Source organism: Schistocerca nitens, chromosome 2, assembly GCF_023898315.1.
Source record: "Schistocerca nitens isolate TAMUIC-IGC-003100 chromosome 2, iqSchNite1.1, whole genome shotgun sequence".
Classification (NCBI taxonomy): domain Eukaryota; kingdom Metazoa; phylum Arthropoda; class Insecta; order Orthoptera; family Acrididae; genus Schistocerca; species Schistocerca nitens.
This window is the reverse complement of record NC_064615.1, coordinates 914,145,197-914,161,975: the sequence shown is the minus strand read 5'-3', so window position 1 is coordinate 914,161,975 and position 16,779 is coordinate 914,145,197. Positions and strand designations below refer to the sequence as shown.

The 16,779-nt window shown below is 42.7% G+C and overlaps 1 protein-coding gene across 1 annotated transcript; it reads right to left on the bottom strand.

Annotated features, from left to right (window-relative positions):
* Positions 1 to 14,479: 14,479 nt before the first annotated feature.
* On the bottom strand, positions 14,480 to 15,478 carry LOC126235451 (putative gustatory receptor 2a). The gene has a single exon (XM_049944173.1). It carries the CDS (start codon positions 15,476 to 15,478, stop codon positions 14,480 to 14,482), a length of 999 nt encoding a protein of 332 aa, XP_049800130.1.
* Between the last annotated feature and the right edge of the window lie 1,301 nt (positions 15,479 to 16,779).

Here is a 16,779-nt window from a genome sequence, read left to right as displayed (position 1 = left end):
AATAATTGAGGACATACAGGGTGTTTCAAAAATGACCGGTATATTTGAAACGGCAATAAAAACTAAACGAGCAGCGATAGAAATACACCGTTTGTTGCAATATGCTTGGGACAACAGTACATTTTCAGGCGGACAAACTTTCGAAATTACAGTAGTTACAATTTTCAACAACAGATGGCGCTGCAAGTGATGTGAAAGATATAGAAGACAACGCAGTCTGTGGGTGCGCCATTCTGTACGTCGTCTTTCTGCTGTAAGCGTGTGCTGTTCACAACGTGCAAGTGTGCTGTAGACAACATGGTTTATTTCTTAGAACAGAGGATTTTTCTGGTGTTGGAATTCCACCGCCTAGAACACAGTGTTGTTGCAACAAGACGAAGTTTTCAGCGGAGGTTTAATGTAACCAAAGGACCGAAAAGCGATACAATAAAGGATCTGTTTGAAAAATTTCAACGGACTGGGAACGTGACGGATGAACGTGCTGGAAAGGTAGGGCGACCGCGTACGGCAACCACAGAGGGCAACGCGCAGCTAGTGCAGCAGGTGATCCAACAGCGGCCTCGGGTTTCCGTTCGCCGTGTTGCAGCTGCGGTCCAAATGACGCCAACGTCCACGTATCGTCTCATGCGCCAGAGTTTACACCTCTATCCATACAAAATTCAAACGCGGCAACCCCTCAGCGCCGCTACCATTGCTGCACGAGAGACATTCGCTAACGATATAGTGCACAGGATTGATGACGGCGATATGCATGTGGGCAGCATTTGGTTTACTGACGAAGCTTATTTTTACCTGGACGGCTTCGTCAATAAACAGAACTGGCGCATATGGGGAACCGAAAAGCCCCATGTTGCAGTCCCATCGTCCCTGCATCCTCAAAAAGTACTGGTCTGGGCCGCCATTTCTTCCAAAGGAATCATTGGCCCATTTTTCAGATCCGAAACGATTACTGCATCACGCTATCTGGACATTCTTCGTGAATTTGTGGCGGTACAAACTGCCTTAGACGACACTGCGAACACCTCGTGGTTTATGCAAGATGGTGCCCGGCCACATCGCATGGCCGACGTCTTTAATTTCCTGAATGAATATTTCGATGATCGTGTGATTGCTTTGGGCTATCCGAAACATACAGGAGGCGGCGTGGATTGGCCTCCCTATTCGCCAGACATGAACCCCTGTGACTTCTTTCTGTGGGGACACTTGAAAGACCAGGTGTCCCGCCAGAATCTAGAAACAATTGAACAGTTGAAGCAGTACATCTCATCTGCATGTGAAGCCATTCCGCCAGACACGTTGTCAAAGGTTTCGGGTAATTTCATTCAGAGACTACGCCATATTATTGCTACGCATGGTGGATATGTGGAAAATATCATACTATAGAGTTTCCCAGACCGCAGCGCCATCTGTTGTTGAAAATTGTAATTACTGTAATTTCGAAAGTTTGTCCGCCTGAAAATGTACTGTTGTCCCAAGCATATTGCAACAAACGGTGTATTTCTATCGCTGCTCGTTTAGTTTTTATTGCCGTTTCAAATATACCGGTCATTTTTGAAACACCCTGTAGTTTGCAAATGCTACTCTGAGATGAAGTGGTAGCACAAGAATTCGTGGCTGGCAGCATCAAACCAGCCACAGGACTAATGACTTAAGAAAAACTGTTTCTCTAAAACCTGGTGTCTAGTCACGTCGACCATAACGAAGAGACTCGCTGGAGTTTGGTGGCAATGACCCGCTGACTACTCGTACTTTGCTGTGCAGCGAAATTTACTGCTGCACTCAGCTATCCTCGCTTCGCAACTCACTTGCGCCTGTGTTATTACGCTCCACATGTCGACAGTACGTGGCTGATGACCAGCCCTGCAACCGAATTACTCCGCGGATGTCTCCATGCCAATTTCAGTCACTTACACTAAATGTTTAATACTTTTACCTAAAGTATTGGGTAGTGCCACTACCTTACCTCCCTCCACAGAGAAGACCCTGTCTCTCAGGTCTTACTCCGACCCATTACTCTACTTTGATTAAAACTAAACTCTTTATTTGTACGTTTATTCCAACTTTTCTTTTCCTAACTGATACATAATTACTATGTTAAATAAGTGGATCTGTCTGTCGTCTCTTGCCATGGGAATCCAGTCTACCGGAGCTTGTATTACTCCTGGAGCGGGTTTCCTCCCGGTACTTCAAATATAAACAAAAACTAGGCAGAACAAAATCAAAATCACCATGGTGCACTTACAATCACTGTCACTTGACGTCTCCTATTCCGATAGTGGTCTACATGTTGTAACATGTGTTCCGCCGTTATTCGCCCTTATTGGGCTGCTGTCAATTGGCTTAACGAGTGGTCCAGACCTGGCCCCCAAGTATCGGTAGAAAGCTAAGATTCTGTTTGGATAAGATTTCTTGTGGCTGGTCTGGCCAGCACAGATGTGGCTGTGTCACATTAAATAGAGTAACTCTAATCATAATCGCTGGTAAATGAAATGTAAGTCCAGCTATATCACATCTGTCTGCTGCCTCGCAAGTCCTAACATTTTGCCCCGGTGAGTTTGCCTTGCCCATAACAGCTAACGACCACCATCGTGTCATTGTACACTGAATAATGTTTCAGTTCAATCACCCGGTTTGGGCATAGGTATTCTACCATTTTTTTCCAAATAGTTGCAGGGTGCATGCATGCATAACCTCGTGAGTTGGGCATGCCGTGACCACCCCATTCTGACCTTCCTGGAGCTCGCCCACGTTCATTTCCACTTGTCGATCCCCGTCTTCAGCCTCTTTCTTACATGCATAAATTTCCCAAGTGCCACTAGCTTCACCGGATAAACGTGCACTGTGTAACACCTAAATACTGCGTGTTTCCTAGATACTGGTACTCTTACTGATACGTACAATCGCGCGCTGTCTGTTACTACACCCAATGCTGCACTATGTTAGTAAAATAGTATTTTCTGATTACTCGGTTCCACTACTACTTGTAATTCCAGTGGCAGCTCTCCTTGCGCCACCCTCAACCCCTTTAGAAATTGCTCGGGTGACAGCAAGACAGGACTTAACTGATCATGATAGACTGCCTTCTGCATTTCCGTGTTTCCTTCCTCGCTTGTGGATTACTTCATACTCAAACTCACTGAGTTTCAATGCCTATCTCGTTAAGCTACTAGAAGGGTCCTTCAAGCCTAGTAACCACTTTAAAGCTGTGTGGCTCGGTATCACCTTAATCTACCTCTTGTACAAACAACATCAAAAGTGCGGTATTCTACAGGGTCATTCAAAAAGAATACCACAACTTTAGGAATTTAAAACTCTGCAATGACAAAAGGCAGAGCTAAGCACTATCTGTCGGCGAATTAAGGGAGCTATAAAGTTTCATTTAGTTGTACATTTGTTCGCTTGAGGCGCTGTTGACTAGGCGTCAGCGTCAGTTGATGCTAAGATGGCGACCGCTCAACAGAAAGCTTTTTGTGTTATTGAGTACGGCAGAAGTGAATCGACGACAGTTGTTCAGCGTGCATTTCGAACGAAGTATGGTGTTAAACCTCCTGATAGGTGGTGTATTAAACGTTGGTATAAACAGTTTACAGAGAATGGGTGTTTGTGCAAAGGGAAAAGTTCTGGATGGCCGAGAACGAGTGATGAAAATGTAGCACGCATCCAGCAAGCATTTGTTCGCAGCCCAGGAAAATCGACTCGCAGAGCTAGCAGAGAGCTGCAAATTCCACAATCAACTGTATCTGTCCGTAACTACCTGAACGTCAACTACCCGAGGCGATGGATCGGCCGCCAGGCAGCCCGTGACAGAGCACTTCATCACTGGCCTCCAAGAAGCCTTGATCTTACCCCCTGCGATTTTTTCTTATGGGGGTATGTTAAGGATATGGTGTTTCGGCCACCTCTCCCAGCCACCATTGATGATTTGAAACGAGAAATAACAGTAGCTATCCAAACTGTTACGCCTGATATGCTACAGAGAGTGTGGAACGAGTTGGAGTATCGGGTTGATATTGCTCGAGTGTCTGGAGGGGGCCATATTGAACATCTCTGAACTTGTTTTTGAGTGAAAAAAAACCTTTTTAAATACTCTTTGTAATGATGTATAACAGAAGGTTATATTATGTTTCTTTCATTAAATACACATTTTTAAAGTTGTGGTATTCTTTTTGAATCACCCTGTATATACCAGACTAAGCATCTGTCTTTCTGTTGTAGAGTAATCTCTTTCTGCGGTATTCAGTTGCCTTGATGCAAAGGCAACAGGATGTTCTTGACCATCGACCTCTTGGGTAAAAGCACAGCCAAGGCTGTAGTTTGACATACCACATAACAATATAAATTCTTTCAGAAGTCTGGAAACACCAAAACTGGACTAGATGTCAACACCTTCTGTAACTCGTCAAATTCCTTCGACCACACAAACTTAAGCCCTTTCTTCAACAATCGTGTAAGCGGTCTTGCAATATTCGAAAACCTCTTCACGAATCTCCTATAGTAATTCACGAGACCGAGGAAAAATTTTAACTCCGTAGTGGTTTGTAGTACTGGAAAATCTTGCACTGCTTGCACCAACCTCAGATGAGTTGTTACACCATCCTTACCTATGACACGGCCCAAATAGTTAACTTCCCCCACTGCAACGTGAAATTTTTCAGCGTTGAGCGTGAGACGTGCTGTCCGTAATGTGCTGAATACATTTTTTTAGACGTTACCCATGTTCCTGCATATGCTTTGAATAGACGATTGTGTCATCAAGATATATTAAGCACTGGCGTGGTTTCAGTTCTGTCAGTATTCCGTCTGGCAACCGCTGGAATGTCGTCAGTGCATTTTTCAACCCAAAATCATCCTCCTATATTGGTAGTGTACCGTATTTGCTGAAAAATGTTTTTTGATTATTTTCAGAAGCCACTGATGGTATCCACACTTAAAGTCCAAAGTCGAGAAATATTTTCTGTTGCCTAGGTGATCTATGGTCTCCGTAATATTCGGAATGGGATATGCATCTGAAGAAGTCTTGCTATTCAGATAGCGATAATCGCAACAAAACCGATACTTCTGCGAACAGTCGATAGAGTTCTTAGGTATGAAAACAGTTCCCGCCCCCCCCCCCACGCACTGTTACTTTCGTCTGTTATTCCGTTAGCTAATTGTTGATCTATGAACTCTTCTAAAACCGGTTGCAACGGCCGTGGTATTCTATATGGTCTCCGGTATACCGGTGCTTCATCTCCTATTGGAATCCTGTGTTGAGTTACTGTCGTGGTAGGCAACAGCTCTTTCGGAAAAAGAAAACAGATCATGGGATTATACCAAGAGGTTCTCCGTGCTCCTTCTGTTCCTTTCAGACGCCTCAGCGTCTCACGAAATGTAGTTTTAGAAGCTTATACATTCTGTGTGGCGATTTTCCTCACAACAACTTTACATCTTCAGCGCCAAAATTATACACATTGACGGGTCCCACTTTTCCTCTGTCCCTTTCCTGTACTTGTACCACCGAACAACACGCTGGGTCTAGTACTTCACTACCCTCCAATACTATAGTGATTCTCCGGTGCCTTTCAACAGACAGTCATCTCAATCAAGCCTTAATGCTATTTTTCACGGTTTAACAGAACAATCTTTTTTACTGGGCACTCCTCCCCACAGATTAAAATTGACAGCAGGTTCCCCTAGTTGGAATGTTTTCCCACTGAGTTCTACCATGCATCGTCGAAGGTGAGTTACGGCACGACACTGAAGCAGAAAATCTAACCCTAGGATCATCCTGTACACTCGCTTAAATGACACACCACTTCTAAACACTGCCTAAACTTGGTTGTCCCAAATGAAAAAGTCACCACTACTGACCCCAATGGTCATATATCAGTATCCCCTACCCCACGTAAGTCATACCATAGTGGTTCCACTGTCTCTTATTCACTAATTCTCTGGAGGCAACTGAGCCATATGCTCCTGTGTCCAACAATACTTTATACTCTCTTCTACCCACAACGCCAATTATGGGACATTTCGCCTCTGCATTCGTTCTGACTGAACTTATTCCTACTGGGCAGTTCTGTCGGCGGCCCTGCGGCTCCCTTCTAAGTTTAACAGACCCTTCCTGTTCCCTGGACTACCTCTTCCATTATCCCTATAAACTCGTCGTTGTTCAAAACATCCTCTGCTGCCATTTACTCCAAATTGTTGGCGGCCCCTGTTACTCCAGTTGTGCTGTGGGTTCTGTAATTTGTAACTTTACCTTTTTACATTTCCTTTTCGACAGCAATCAAAATACTTAATATTCAATGTAAATGCATTTGTCGGCTGACGTACCCCTGTCGACCTATCGACTTCTTCGTATTCCAAAGCTAACGTAACCCCCTTACACGCCACCGTGTGCACTATCCTAGATATTTCCGGTGTCAAAGTCCTTGAAAAAGCATCGAGCGCTCATTGCGCGGCCTCTTTCAGCACAAGTTTATTTACCTCATCGTTTAACAGGAGTTCTTACGTGGTAACGGTGATTTTCCTAATTCTATTCGCAAAGTCTACTACTGCCTCATTATGTCTCGTGGATACCATCCGTAATTGGTCGCGAAAAAACCGTGCACTATTATGTTTCCTGTATCGTTTTTCCAACCCCTGTCACAACTGGTCAAAAGTTGCTGCAGTTCGCATTGCTTCTGGGGACCTTAGGAATAATTTTGCTTCTCCTGACAAACATAACCTTGAGATCGGCCACAACTGTTTATCCGACTAACCTGTAAGTCAGCTGACGACTTAAGATCCTCTGTATATGCCAACACATGCATACCAAGAACCAGATTCGCCACAGTCGAATTCACTCCTACAGTTTGCGAATTCATTTCTGTCTCGCGATACTTTCCTGCCAGTTCACTAAACACAAGCACATTATCCGCTCACAGTTGATCCACCTGATCGACTAATGACTGCACCGTTTCTGGTGACAACTAGTCTCTCTTATTTTGCCTGTGCGTCCATTATCAATGATAAAAATTACACTGCAGCAAAACAATACGCACAGAATAGTTAGTCCCGAAGTGTACTACTAAGTTACTTCTTCTCTCTAATCATGAACCACCTGGACTTTCTACATTACCTAGCCGTGTGCCCGAAATGGTTAAAGTAAAGCAGTTCCGCTACTGATTCAGCACAAGGCACAGAATGCCTGAATAAATCCCACTATGTGCAGCATACAGGTATTAACCATTCATCTTTACCATAACTCCTCCCCGACAGAGCCACAGGTTCCTCCGGTTTCGTAAATTTTCTTTTCTTGAAATCACGCCCTCTGAACTTTGACCCCATGATTACCACCACAAAAGGACAAAATAGTCTCACTCACCTCAAGGACAACAATGCACGCTGTGGCTCGAATGACGTGCTGCGATGGTGGCACACCCTCCGCTGTTGATTGCTGCGATGTCAGCCCTCCTGATACCATTATGTATGGACCTCTCTGTACTGACATCTCTGTAGAGGGTGGGGCGTGTGTGATGTTGGCCTTAGATGGTGGGGAACCAGAGGAAACGCTGTGGACGACATTATAACTTTACTGTATCTTCAACTCTACATGAGGCTGGCACGCCTCTACTTGTGAGCTCTGGACGGTGCAGCTGGCGTCGGCTGCAAGGATGGTGCTCGGCGATGCTGCGCCAGGACTCAGCCCCGGCGAAGAAGGCAAGGCAACGGCCAGTTACGACTGTGGCGCATGCTGGCGGAGACACGCCAGGCAGCGGCCCCATTGCTCTTCCTCCCCCACTGAGGCGGCTGTGAGCGGGTCTCGAATCGCAAAGAGAAGCATCTATGAAGCGTTCTGCCACAACAGCTCCTGAAGTTGGTTGTCTTTGAAAGCAGATTATCCAGTTTGACCAGTCTTACGCAGGTCACATACAGCAGGAGTAAAAGGAGTCTTTTTGTTGTTGAGAAACAATGTTGTTTAAGACTGATGTCAACCATTCATTTACTCATCACATTTGTATCAATAACGTACCGCAATGACACAAAACGTAACATTTTCAACCTCGTCTTGCCAGCTGAATGTTCTGAGCGTGAATACGTATTTTTTGGCATATATTTTTACAGCAGTTCCCGATAGACTGTTAACTCACCTTGTTCCACTATTAGTAAGCCAAGACAACAGATGTGAAAAGTATTTCATTTAAACTACTCTTCTCGTAACCGTTCTTGTAATAAGTCAGTGCGATGCATACTAACACTGATAAGGACCTCGCAAATAACGCAAAATTCGGTTACCCATTATATCAGGCTGGCTCACCTTAATTCGAGTTTGCTTTAACTCCTCTTTATAGAGCATAGCAGACTATGGTTATCGTAAACTAATTCCGCATTAAAAAGATTGAATTTTAGTTACTTAATGCAGTTGTATTTGGTTATTATTTTGGATAATTTACGGCTGCTGATAGCTTAACTTAGTCTACAGAGAGCAAATTTACTTTTGCCAGAAGCTAAGAAATCCAATACGGCATTTTCTATTTCTGTTTTGGCATTGTACTGTGGGAATGCTGACTGTTGGCTGAACTTCAATGGATAAATGTTACGTAAATCTCCATGAACATTCCCAATGATTAACATTATTTACTTCCCTTTTTTCACTGTATTTATGTTAAGCGGAGAATCTAACATTCCAGAAGGTTATAAGAAAACCATACGACGTAGAAAAGGATTGTTACTCACTCCCTGCTTCACAAGAAATTTTAGTTGACTGAAGCGAAAAACATAGCACCCGAACAAATCACTGTCCTTATATAGTTTCTATAGACAAAAAGTTAACCAGATACAAGCAAGTATCTTCCAGATAAACTGCAACCACTTCCAAGAAACTTCTTAAACATCTGTAAATACTGTTTCTGATCCTTTCTGACTCTCTACAGCAGTCACGTTACCAGACTCAGGTAACAAAGAATACCACCGTATGCGAGATTCCATTCTCTTCAATTTCGTGCCCTACAATAAATGGGAGCAATTTCCTCATACAAGCAGCCTCCTCTCAAAGTCCACTGATGCAATACGGTCATACCAACAGTCGAAATCATTGAACCCTAACCTGTGATTCAAGAGCTAAATTATTACAGCATTATTGTATTGCAAAATTAGTTTAAGAAACGTTTTATGATGTTTATCATCACCAAAATTATCCTAAAATTGTTTCAGAGAGCAAATTTATTGACTTGATAGCTTTATTCATTTTTCGTTTTATGTTACAGGAAAGAGATTGCCATTGTAGTTAGTGACCAACATTAAATGCGAAAATTTAAGGTTAGGCTTTACCATGATTATTATCGATAACAACTGTAACACAGGTTTACCGTTAGCAGTCAAGATTAATTTTATTTCATAATTCACAAGTTTACACATTCATCACAATGAGTATTTATGTGGATTACTACGATGTGTGTGTATTGTGAGTACGACGTAGGTGTAACTTGCGGCACTGAGTAGTAACAAAACACGAAAACAAAACGCTGTTTTAGTACATGGCTGAAAGTTCGTGGACATCTTTGATGGAAAGTATGAACATAAACATAAAAGTAAAAAAACCTCCAGTGGCCCCAGGCTCGTTTTTCTGTCGCGATTACATCACATTCAATATCAAATAGACTTTGTAAACACTTGACTACGCAAAACTAGCGTTTAGAAACTAGTAATTACGAAGAAAAAGTGAAATACTAATGGTGCCAGCACGCACAGTAACGAAACATTAATTTAGCACTAGTCTCAAAGTATAGTTTAGGTTTTTGATTTGCAAAGACGATTAGAAATACAAATATCTCCAGCAGTCACCGATTCTTTTTCTATTGTATGTACACAACAAATACTTTGTACTCATTTAAGTAAGCAAAGATGGCATATTAGAAACAAGTGTTACGTAAAAGAACATATAAAATATTTGTTACCAACAGTGAAAAATTTTTATGTCACTTTAACTTGTTTTTGATATGTTGCACACATACATTAGGAATCTAAAAATGCACATACAAATGAACACACATAAGAAATGCTATTTATGATAGTGACAATGACTTAGATTCAACCATGAAAGTGCAAAGTGATTTTTAAACTGTGTCAAAGAAACGGGTATGCAAAGCTGTTGGGTACAATGCGGCAGTTGTACAGCTTAGCTTGAGAGATAGGTAGGTGGCCCTGACACGGCTTAAGTCGATCTGATACATGTCATTAAAGAACTTTTCTGTTTCTTCTCTCTGAGCACGAATTCACTTTCCAGATTTCTCCTTGATTACGTTCACAGTTCATTCATTGGACAGATTGAATAACATCGAGGAGAGGCTACAATGCTGTCTCTCTCCCTTCTCAAATGCTGCCTGCCTTTAATGTCCTTCCATTCTTCTAAGTGTGTCCATAACCTGTACTCGTACGTACGGGGATATACGTAATGAATCTTCCAGTACAGTTTATAGACAGATGGTCGACGACATGGTCCTGGAACGTGCTCGGATAGCCTAATGGTAAGGCGATCGCCAGCGATAAGCGGTAAATTCGTCATTCCATCATGCAACTAATGGTTTGTTTATGTTCGCAACTGCGAATGCATGCAAGTCCGAAGGGACGTTAGTCGTAATTCGGAATAACACAGCAATCCAATATCGTATCGCCTTGACAAAATGCTCTCAAATTGATAATCCAGTATTCCCACGCGTGTCGGATGCGTTGATTATATCTTACAGTAACGCCAACTTATTTTTTAAAATCCCGTACCCCAGATGAAGGAAGGTAGAATGAAAGATAGTTATCGTGAGCGCCTGATGTTACTATAGCTTTTCGGGTGGGGATCGCATCGCACCATGTCTTAAGGAAGCGCACGTGTAGCTTATTACAATCTTTCGGACTTTCAGAAAGGTCGCATCACTGGAATAAGGGACATGCGACCATCACAACAGACATCAGACAGCTACAGTGTAGTGACTGTAGACAGACTGTAGACTGTGACAGGCAGATCGCACAGGTATAGTGTTAGTGACTGTAGAATGAGTGGTGACGAAGTGGGCTCAAGACAGCAGTGTGCCAAAAAGAGTAGACACGGGACCTTCCAGATGGAACACAGGAAGAAAGCATCGTGGGATTTTTCGGCTGCCTCTGACGAAAAGACAAACGAATCAATTGATATCTGGGCAAAGATTACAGACAGAATGTCACCTTTTGCTGGAAGCTGGACTGAGATCAATAGTTGCCACGCATCGTTTACCGCTGACACCAAACCACAGTCGACAGAGACTTGTTTGATCTAGAGATAGTCAACACTGAGTGGCATTTTACTGTGTTCATCATTGAAACCCTTGTTTGTGGCAACCAACACCACACAAACATGTCCGAAGACGACCTGGTGAAAGGTCAAGGGAAGCAGCGATTCTCGGGGTGTTTTGCTGTCCAAGTAGTGTGGGGAGTTACTGGCTACGACAACAGGATTGATTTCGTAATTGTTGTGGGGCGGCTGAATGCTCGCCTGTACGCAGTAAGGACCATAAACCCTGTTCTCATAGCCTTCATGACTGTCGCACAAAAGCAACATATTCCAGCAAGATAATGGAAGACCCTATACTACATTTTACACCATAGACATCTTGAGAAGTGTGCGGTTCCTTAAGTGACCTGCCTGGTCCCCTGGTTTATCACCCAGAGAGGGCGGATGCAACAAGAAGACATAAACTTTCACACCAGCTTCCTGCCAGTAATCTTCGTATGATCACACAGCATGTGTTACACAGATAGCAACAAATTTCTCGTGACGAAAATACGGCAAGTACCAAACCCGATTTCCCAGAAACTTCTCTCTGTAGAAGAGCGGTCAAAATAAGCGGACATGTCTCTCGGCCTATCCGCAGATACTCGTCCGTTTCTTAAAAAAAAGACGGTCAAAGTTTTCGAAGTATTTTCGAGGTACTGTATGTGTCTTTTGTCGCTCGATATCCATCGACGAAATGGTGACTGAGTGGTTAGGCATCGCAACCTTTTTAATTTTGTGCCCCGTGTTCGAAACCGTATTATTACTATTATTTTTGTTTTTCATTTATATACTCATGTCTGTAGAAGATTACTAAACTAATGATTTCTAGTGAATATTGATATAACGTTGTCCTTACTCGTCTACTACTTGTATGTCAGATGAATGAATTAAAAGACAAAAAAAAAAGGAGAAAATTATTTGAATTGTTTGCAGAGAAATTTCTGTTGTGTATCTTGATTCATAATCAACTACAAGCGCCAGTTTTTGTTAAAGTGGTCCGTTATGCGTGGTTTACCGTGCTATTATTGCCAACGCTTGAAATCTCCAACAATGTTAACGACGTTTCTTTTCCGAGTGAGATTCGTACGAAGAAATGTCACTATGCCAAATCTGCCTTAGTGTGAAGCTCGTGGTGTCCTGAATTTCTATGTTTCGAATGTTTCTACAATCGGTATCATCCAAGGAAATCTCCCTGAAAAGTAAACAAATGAATAAAATATAAGAATTAACATAAGAATGACTATGATGATGAAATATCAGAATATGACAATTTAAAAATGATTTTAACCTCTCAACATACAATACACACACATATTAGATACTAAATGTGTTACGCTTACTGTGAACAGTTGCAGTTTCCCAATGAACATAACGATCTTGTATCCCCTAATTTGATAAGAAACCTTAGTGTAGTAACTTTCTATGGACAGGAGTAAATTAATGAAGACAATAAAAATAAAGTAAATAAACAATATTCCGGTTTCGAACACAGAGCGCAAAATTAAAAAACCCTGACACCAGGCACTCAGCCATCACATTGCGCCGTAAAATCCTCGGAAGTTCCTCGAAAACTTTGACTGCCGTTTCTTTTTTAGAAACAATCGAGTATTTGTGGATAATGTGAGACACGTATTTCCTTATTTTGAATCCTCTTCGACTAAGCGAATTTCCTAAGAACCTGGTGATGCTGTATTCTACTCGTCAGTATGACTTTCAGAGGCTATTTGTTCCAGCGGAAGGAGTGTTGACAGCGATGGTGGACATCAGGTCAATTGGACTGAAGGTTCAATATTTCGATATCTGTTGTGTTATGATCATCTCGACAAAGTTTGATAAATATCGGAATGGTGCCTTATGATGTAACACATTCCTTTCGCTCCAGTATAGACTAAACGGTTTCCTATACACTGTAAAGAAGCATAACTAATTGCTGACCTGCAATACCCGTTGCTACGCAAATAACTAAATGCCAACGCGTAGGAGGGACTACCCAAAAGAAATTGTGCTTATTTATTCACATTTTAGCACAAGCTTTCAGTCCCCTTCAAAGTACTTGCCTCTTGCACTAATACACTTCTCTAATCTTTTATTCCATTTTTCAAAACATTGTGTTAAATTCTTCTTTTGTGAAGCTTCATGGCGTCTCCATCCTTTTTTTCTTCACCTCAGCACCATCAGCAAAACGCTTTCCTTTCATGGCTGTTTTCGTTTTAGGTTCAAATGGCTCTGAACACTTTGGAACTTAACATCTGAGTTCATCAGTCCCCTAGAACTTAGAACTACTTAAACCTAACTAACCTAAGGACACCACAAACATCCATACCCGAAGCAGGATTCGAACCTGCGACCGTAGCGGTCACGCGGTTCCAGACTGAAGTGCCTAGAACCGCAAGGCCACACCGGCCGGCTTCGTTTTAGGAAATAAAAAATAGTGCACAGGGCAAGATCGGGTGAGTATGAGAGACTTTTGGTCAAGAAGTCTCGGACAGGTAGGGCTATGCGAGGAGAGCCATTGTCATAACGGAAAAACCAGCCATCCGACTGCAACAAATTAGGCCAATTCCTTTTTTTGAAAAAAAGTTTGGATTATTTCGGGAGCCATCTATCAAAGCGCAACGTGCTTCCACGCGACCTTGTTTTTGTTCAGCTGTAAGTTGTCGTAGCATGAATCTGGCAGCCACACTTTACATTCAGAAATCTTCCATCACAATTCATTACACTGATCTCCAAGTCACTCTCGACAACTCAACAGTTTATTCGATGGTCTGTTGTCGATCTTCGCTGATGATCACACGAATGTTTTCAACATTTTCCTGTGTTCAGGCCATGGAAGGACCAGCAGAACGAGGTTTGTCATCAACTGACATTTCACCATTTTTGAAACGGGAAATCCGCTCAAACACTTGAGCTTTCTGCATATGTCGGTTTAAATATTTCAAGAGCTTCTGTTCCACTTTTCCTGGGCAAAATGAAGAAATTCGCTACAGCATGCTGTTCACGAAAATTAGCCATTGCAAATATGAGAATCACACGAAACCATTGTCACTGTAAACTCTGCCAAAACTAGCCCCGGCCTTCTCCAGCGACGGCATTCGACTTCCTGCCTCTGGAATGTTCTGTCTATGCTCTCCCAACGAAAAAGCTCGGTACTACAAGAGCTCTGCCCATCAGGTAATTAGTTCGGTTTCTTTTGGATACTCCCCCAGAAAATAGTTAATTGAGAGAAAGCTGAGCGAGTATGACTAAATATGTGATGGTGACACAGAGAGCGGTCACCAGCAGACGGCGGTCGATGGTGAGGAAACCGGCAGCCTCGAACGACAGCGGGCGAGAGGTCAGCACTTGCATCAGCAGCGGCTCCATCCCCGCGCTGAGAAACGGGCGCCCCTGCAGCGTGGCGACCCTCACCACCAGGTCGCGCGTGCGCTCTGCCTCGTCCACCGTCGCCGAGCAGGAGAGCACCACGGCCACCAGGTTCACCAGGTGTGACGTCAGCCACGTTGCCGCCGACGCCTTGGAATTGTTGACCACGGTGGCGTTGCTCTTCTCTGGCGCCACCCACATCACCAGGAACTCGTACGCGCCGTATATGAGAGCGGAGAATGCTGTCGTCACGTGAAGGACCAAGGTGACGCCGAAGTGGCGCTGGAGAAGTTCTGCTGCCCGCTGGAGAACTGCGTGTGCGTGGTGCAGCCGGTCCACCCCGAGCTGGGATACCAGATCCGGTTGTCGAACATAGCCCAGGAGGATGCGAGAAAAGTGCTTGTTGCAGTGATGAGTGGCAGTCGTGAGGATACTGTCGTTGAGTACAAGAAACCTCGTGTGCAGTTCCAGTACAAGTGTGGTGATCTGCAGCAGCACGAGGTATTCCAGGCTTCTGAATACTACAAACAGTATCAACTGTAATACGCGTGTATTCTCAGGATACCGGCGCAAATAGACAGGAGCCAAAGCGAATTCTGCCGCTATTAGAACAATGGAAATAGAGCACAAAAATAAACAGACGAGTTTTCCTCTTTTCTGTTTGTTGTACTGTACACGTCCATCAAAGTATTCGAGAGCTTCAAGACATAATCTCAGGTCTTTCAACATAAACACTGTACTACATGCAAATGGCCAGAGTACTTTTGAATAGTTGACTAGTCTCATTGCCGCATCTGCGAAAATGGTGATTTGCGGCAGTTCCTGGTAAAATCTCAGCATTGCATACATGTCCACGACTACTGTGGTAATTGCTAACAGAAAACAAATATTGGACTTTGCTTTCAGTATTTTAAATATCACTGATAACTCTTCTCTAGACAGTCGTTGGGAGGGCAGCAGCCCTACCATCTGTAAGACTGTATGTAGCGGTTTTATTACAACATAGAAATCGATAGTATGCATTTTATGAAAAGTTGCACCTTGCAAAGCAGCTAAATGCGAATTTCACTTTCTATCTGTTTTGATTAATTGTTGTACGGAAAATAGACATCCCTTTAGACGCTGTAAAGGAAAGCTAAGCGTGCATTCTGCGCTTCTGAGCAAAACCTGACCACGAATGTCAGACTGTTATTTGCTCTTGCACTAGTATGAAGGAGCGACAAGCGTTAGGCACTCACCTTAATTGTTTTCTTCCTGAAGCCCCTTTGTTGACTCTTTCGCATTAGGAATATTGTGTCTGCCAGTACTGGCTGTTATGTACTATCTTGTTTCTATATCACAGTGGTATTAAAATGAAGATAGCTTGTTATTTAATTTCCGCTAAGAATTCAAAAGCAGCCTATGATATGGTATACTCATTTGAAAGTACACCAGATTTTACTGTCGGAATAGCCAATTTGCGATCGATTCAGTGTTAGCAAATGTGAATACTTGTAGTCATTGTGGTGGAAACATATATCGTGAACAGTAGCTCAATAAAATTCCGCTCCTATATAGTCATATTTCGTCGAAAAATAATTAAAGATGCCTCCTCCCGATAATTAACGATGTTATCGAACGCTGGACACATAATCTCAGACCTGTTTGCCGCAAGGTGACAACAAACCAGTTGCATAAAATCAGCTTTTAAAAAAGGAATTCAAATTTTGAGTCTGACTGTTATCTTTTCTTTAACGGAGAAAAGCACATATTGATAGTCAGTAAAGAAATAAGATGGAAGGTGAAAGAAAATTCAGAAATAGTACTGTGGACCCTTTTCAAAAGTTAATAAGAAGCCCAGCTGCAGTCACAAAATGAATATGAATCAGATAAACCAACAGGAAATTTCATGATCGTGGTCAGTATAGCAAAAAGAAACCAAAGCAGACCAGAAAGATGTCGATAGAAATTTTGAAGAATTTTTATACCCACTGGATAGTGAAAAGACTAGGACAACAATTACATTATTTTCATAAATTACGCGGGGCGTGCAATTAAGTTACACTCATTATGTTTGACCATCATATTTATTTCTAAACACAAATTGGTATCTTTGAGCTATTTTCCTGTCTAAATTCAAGTTTTTCTTCCATAATTAACCTGTGTTTCAG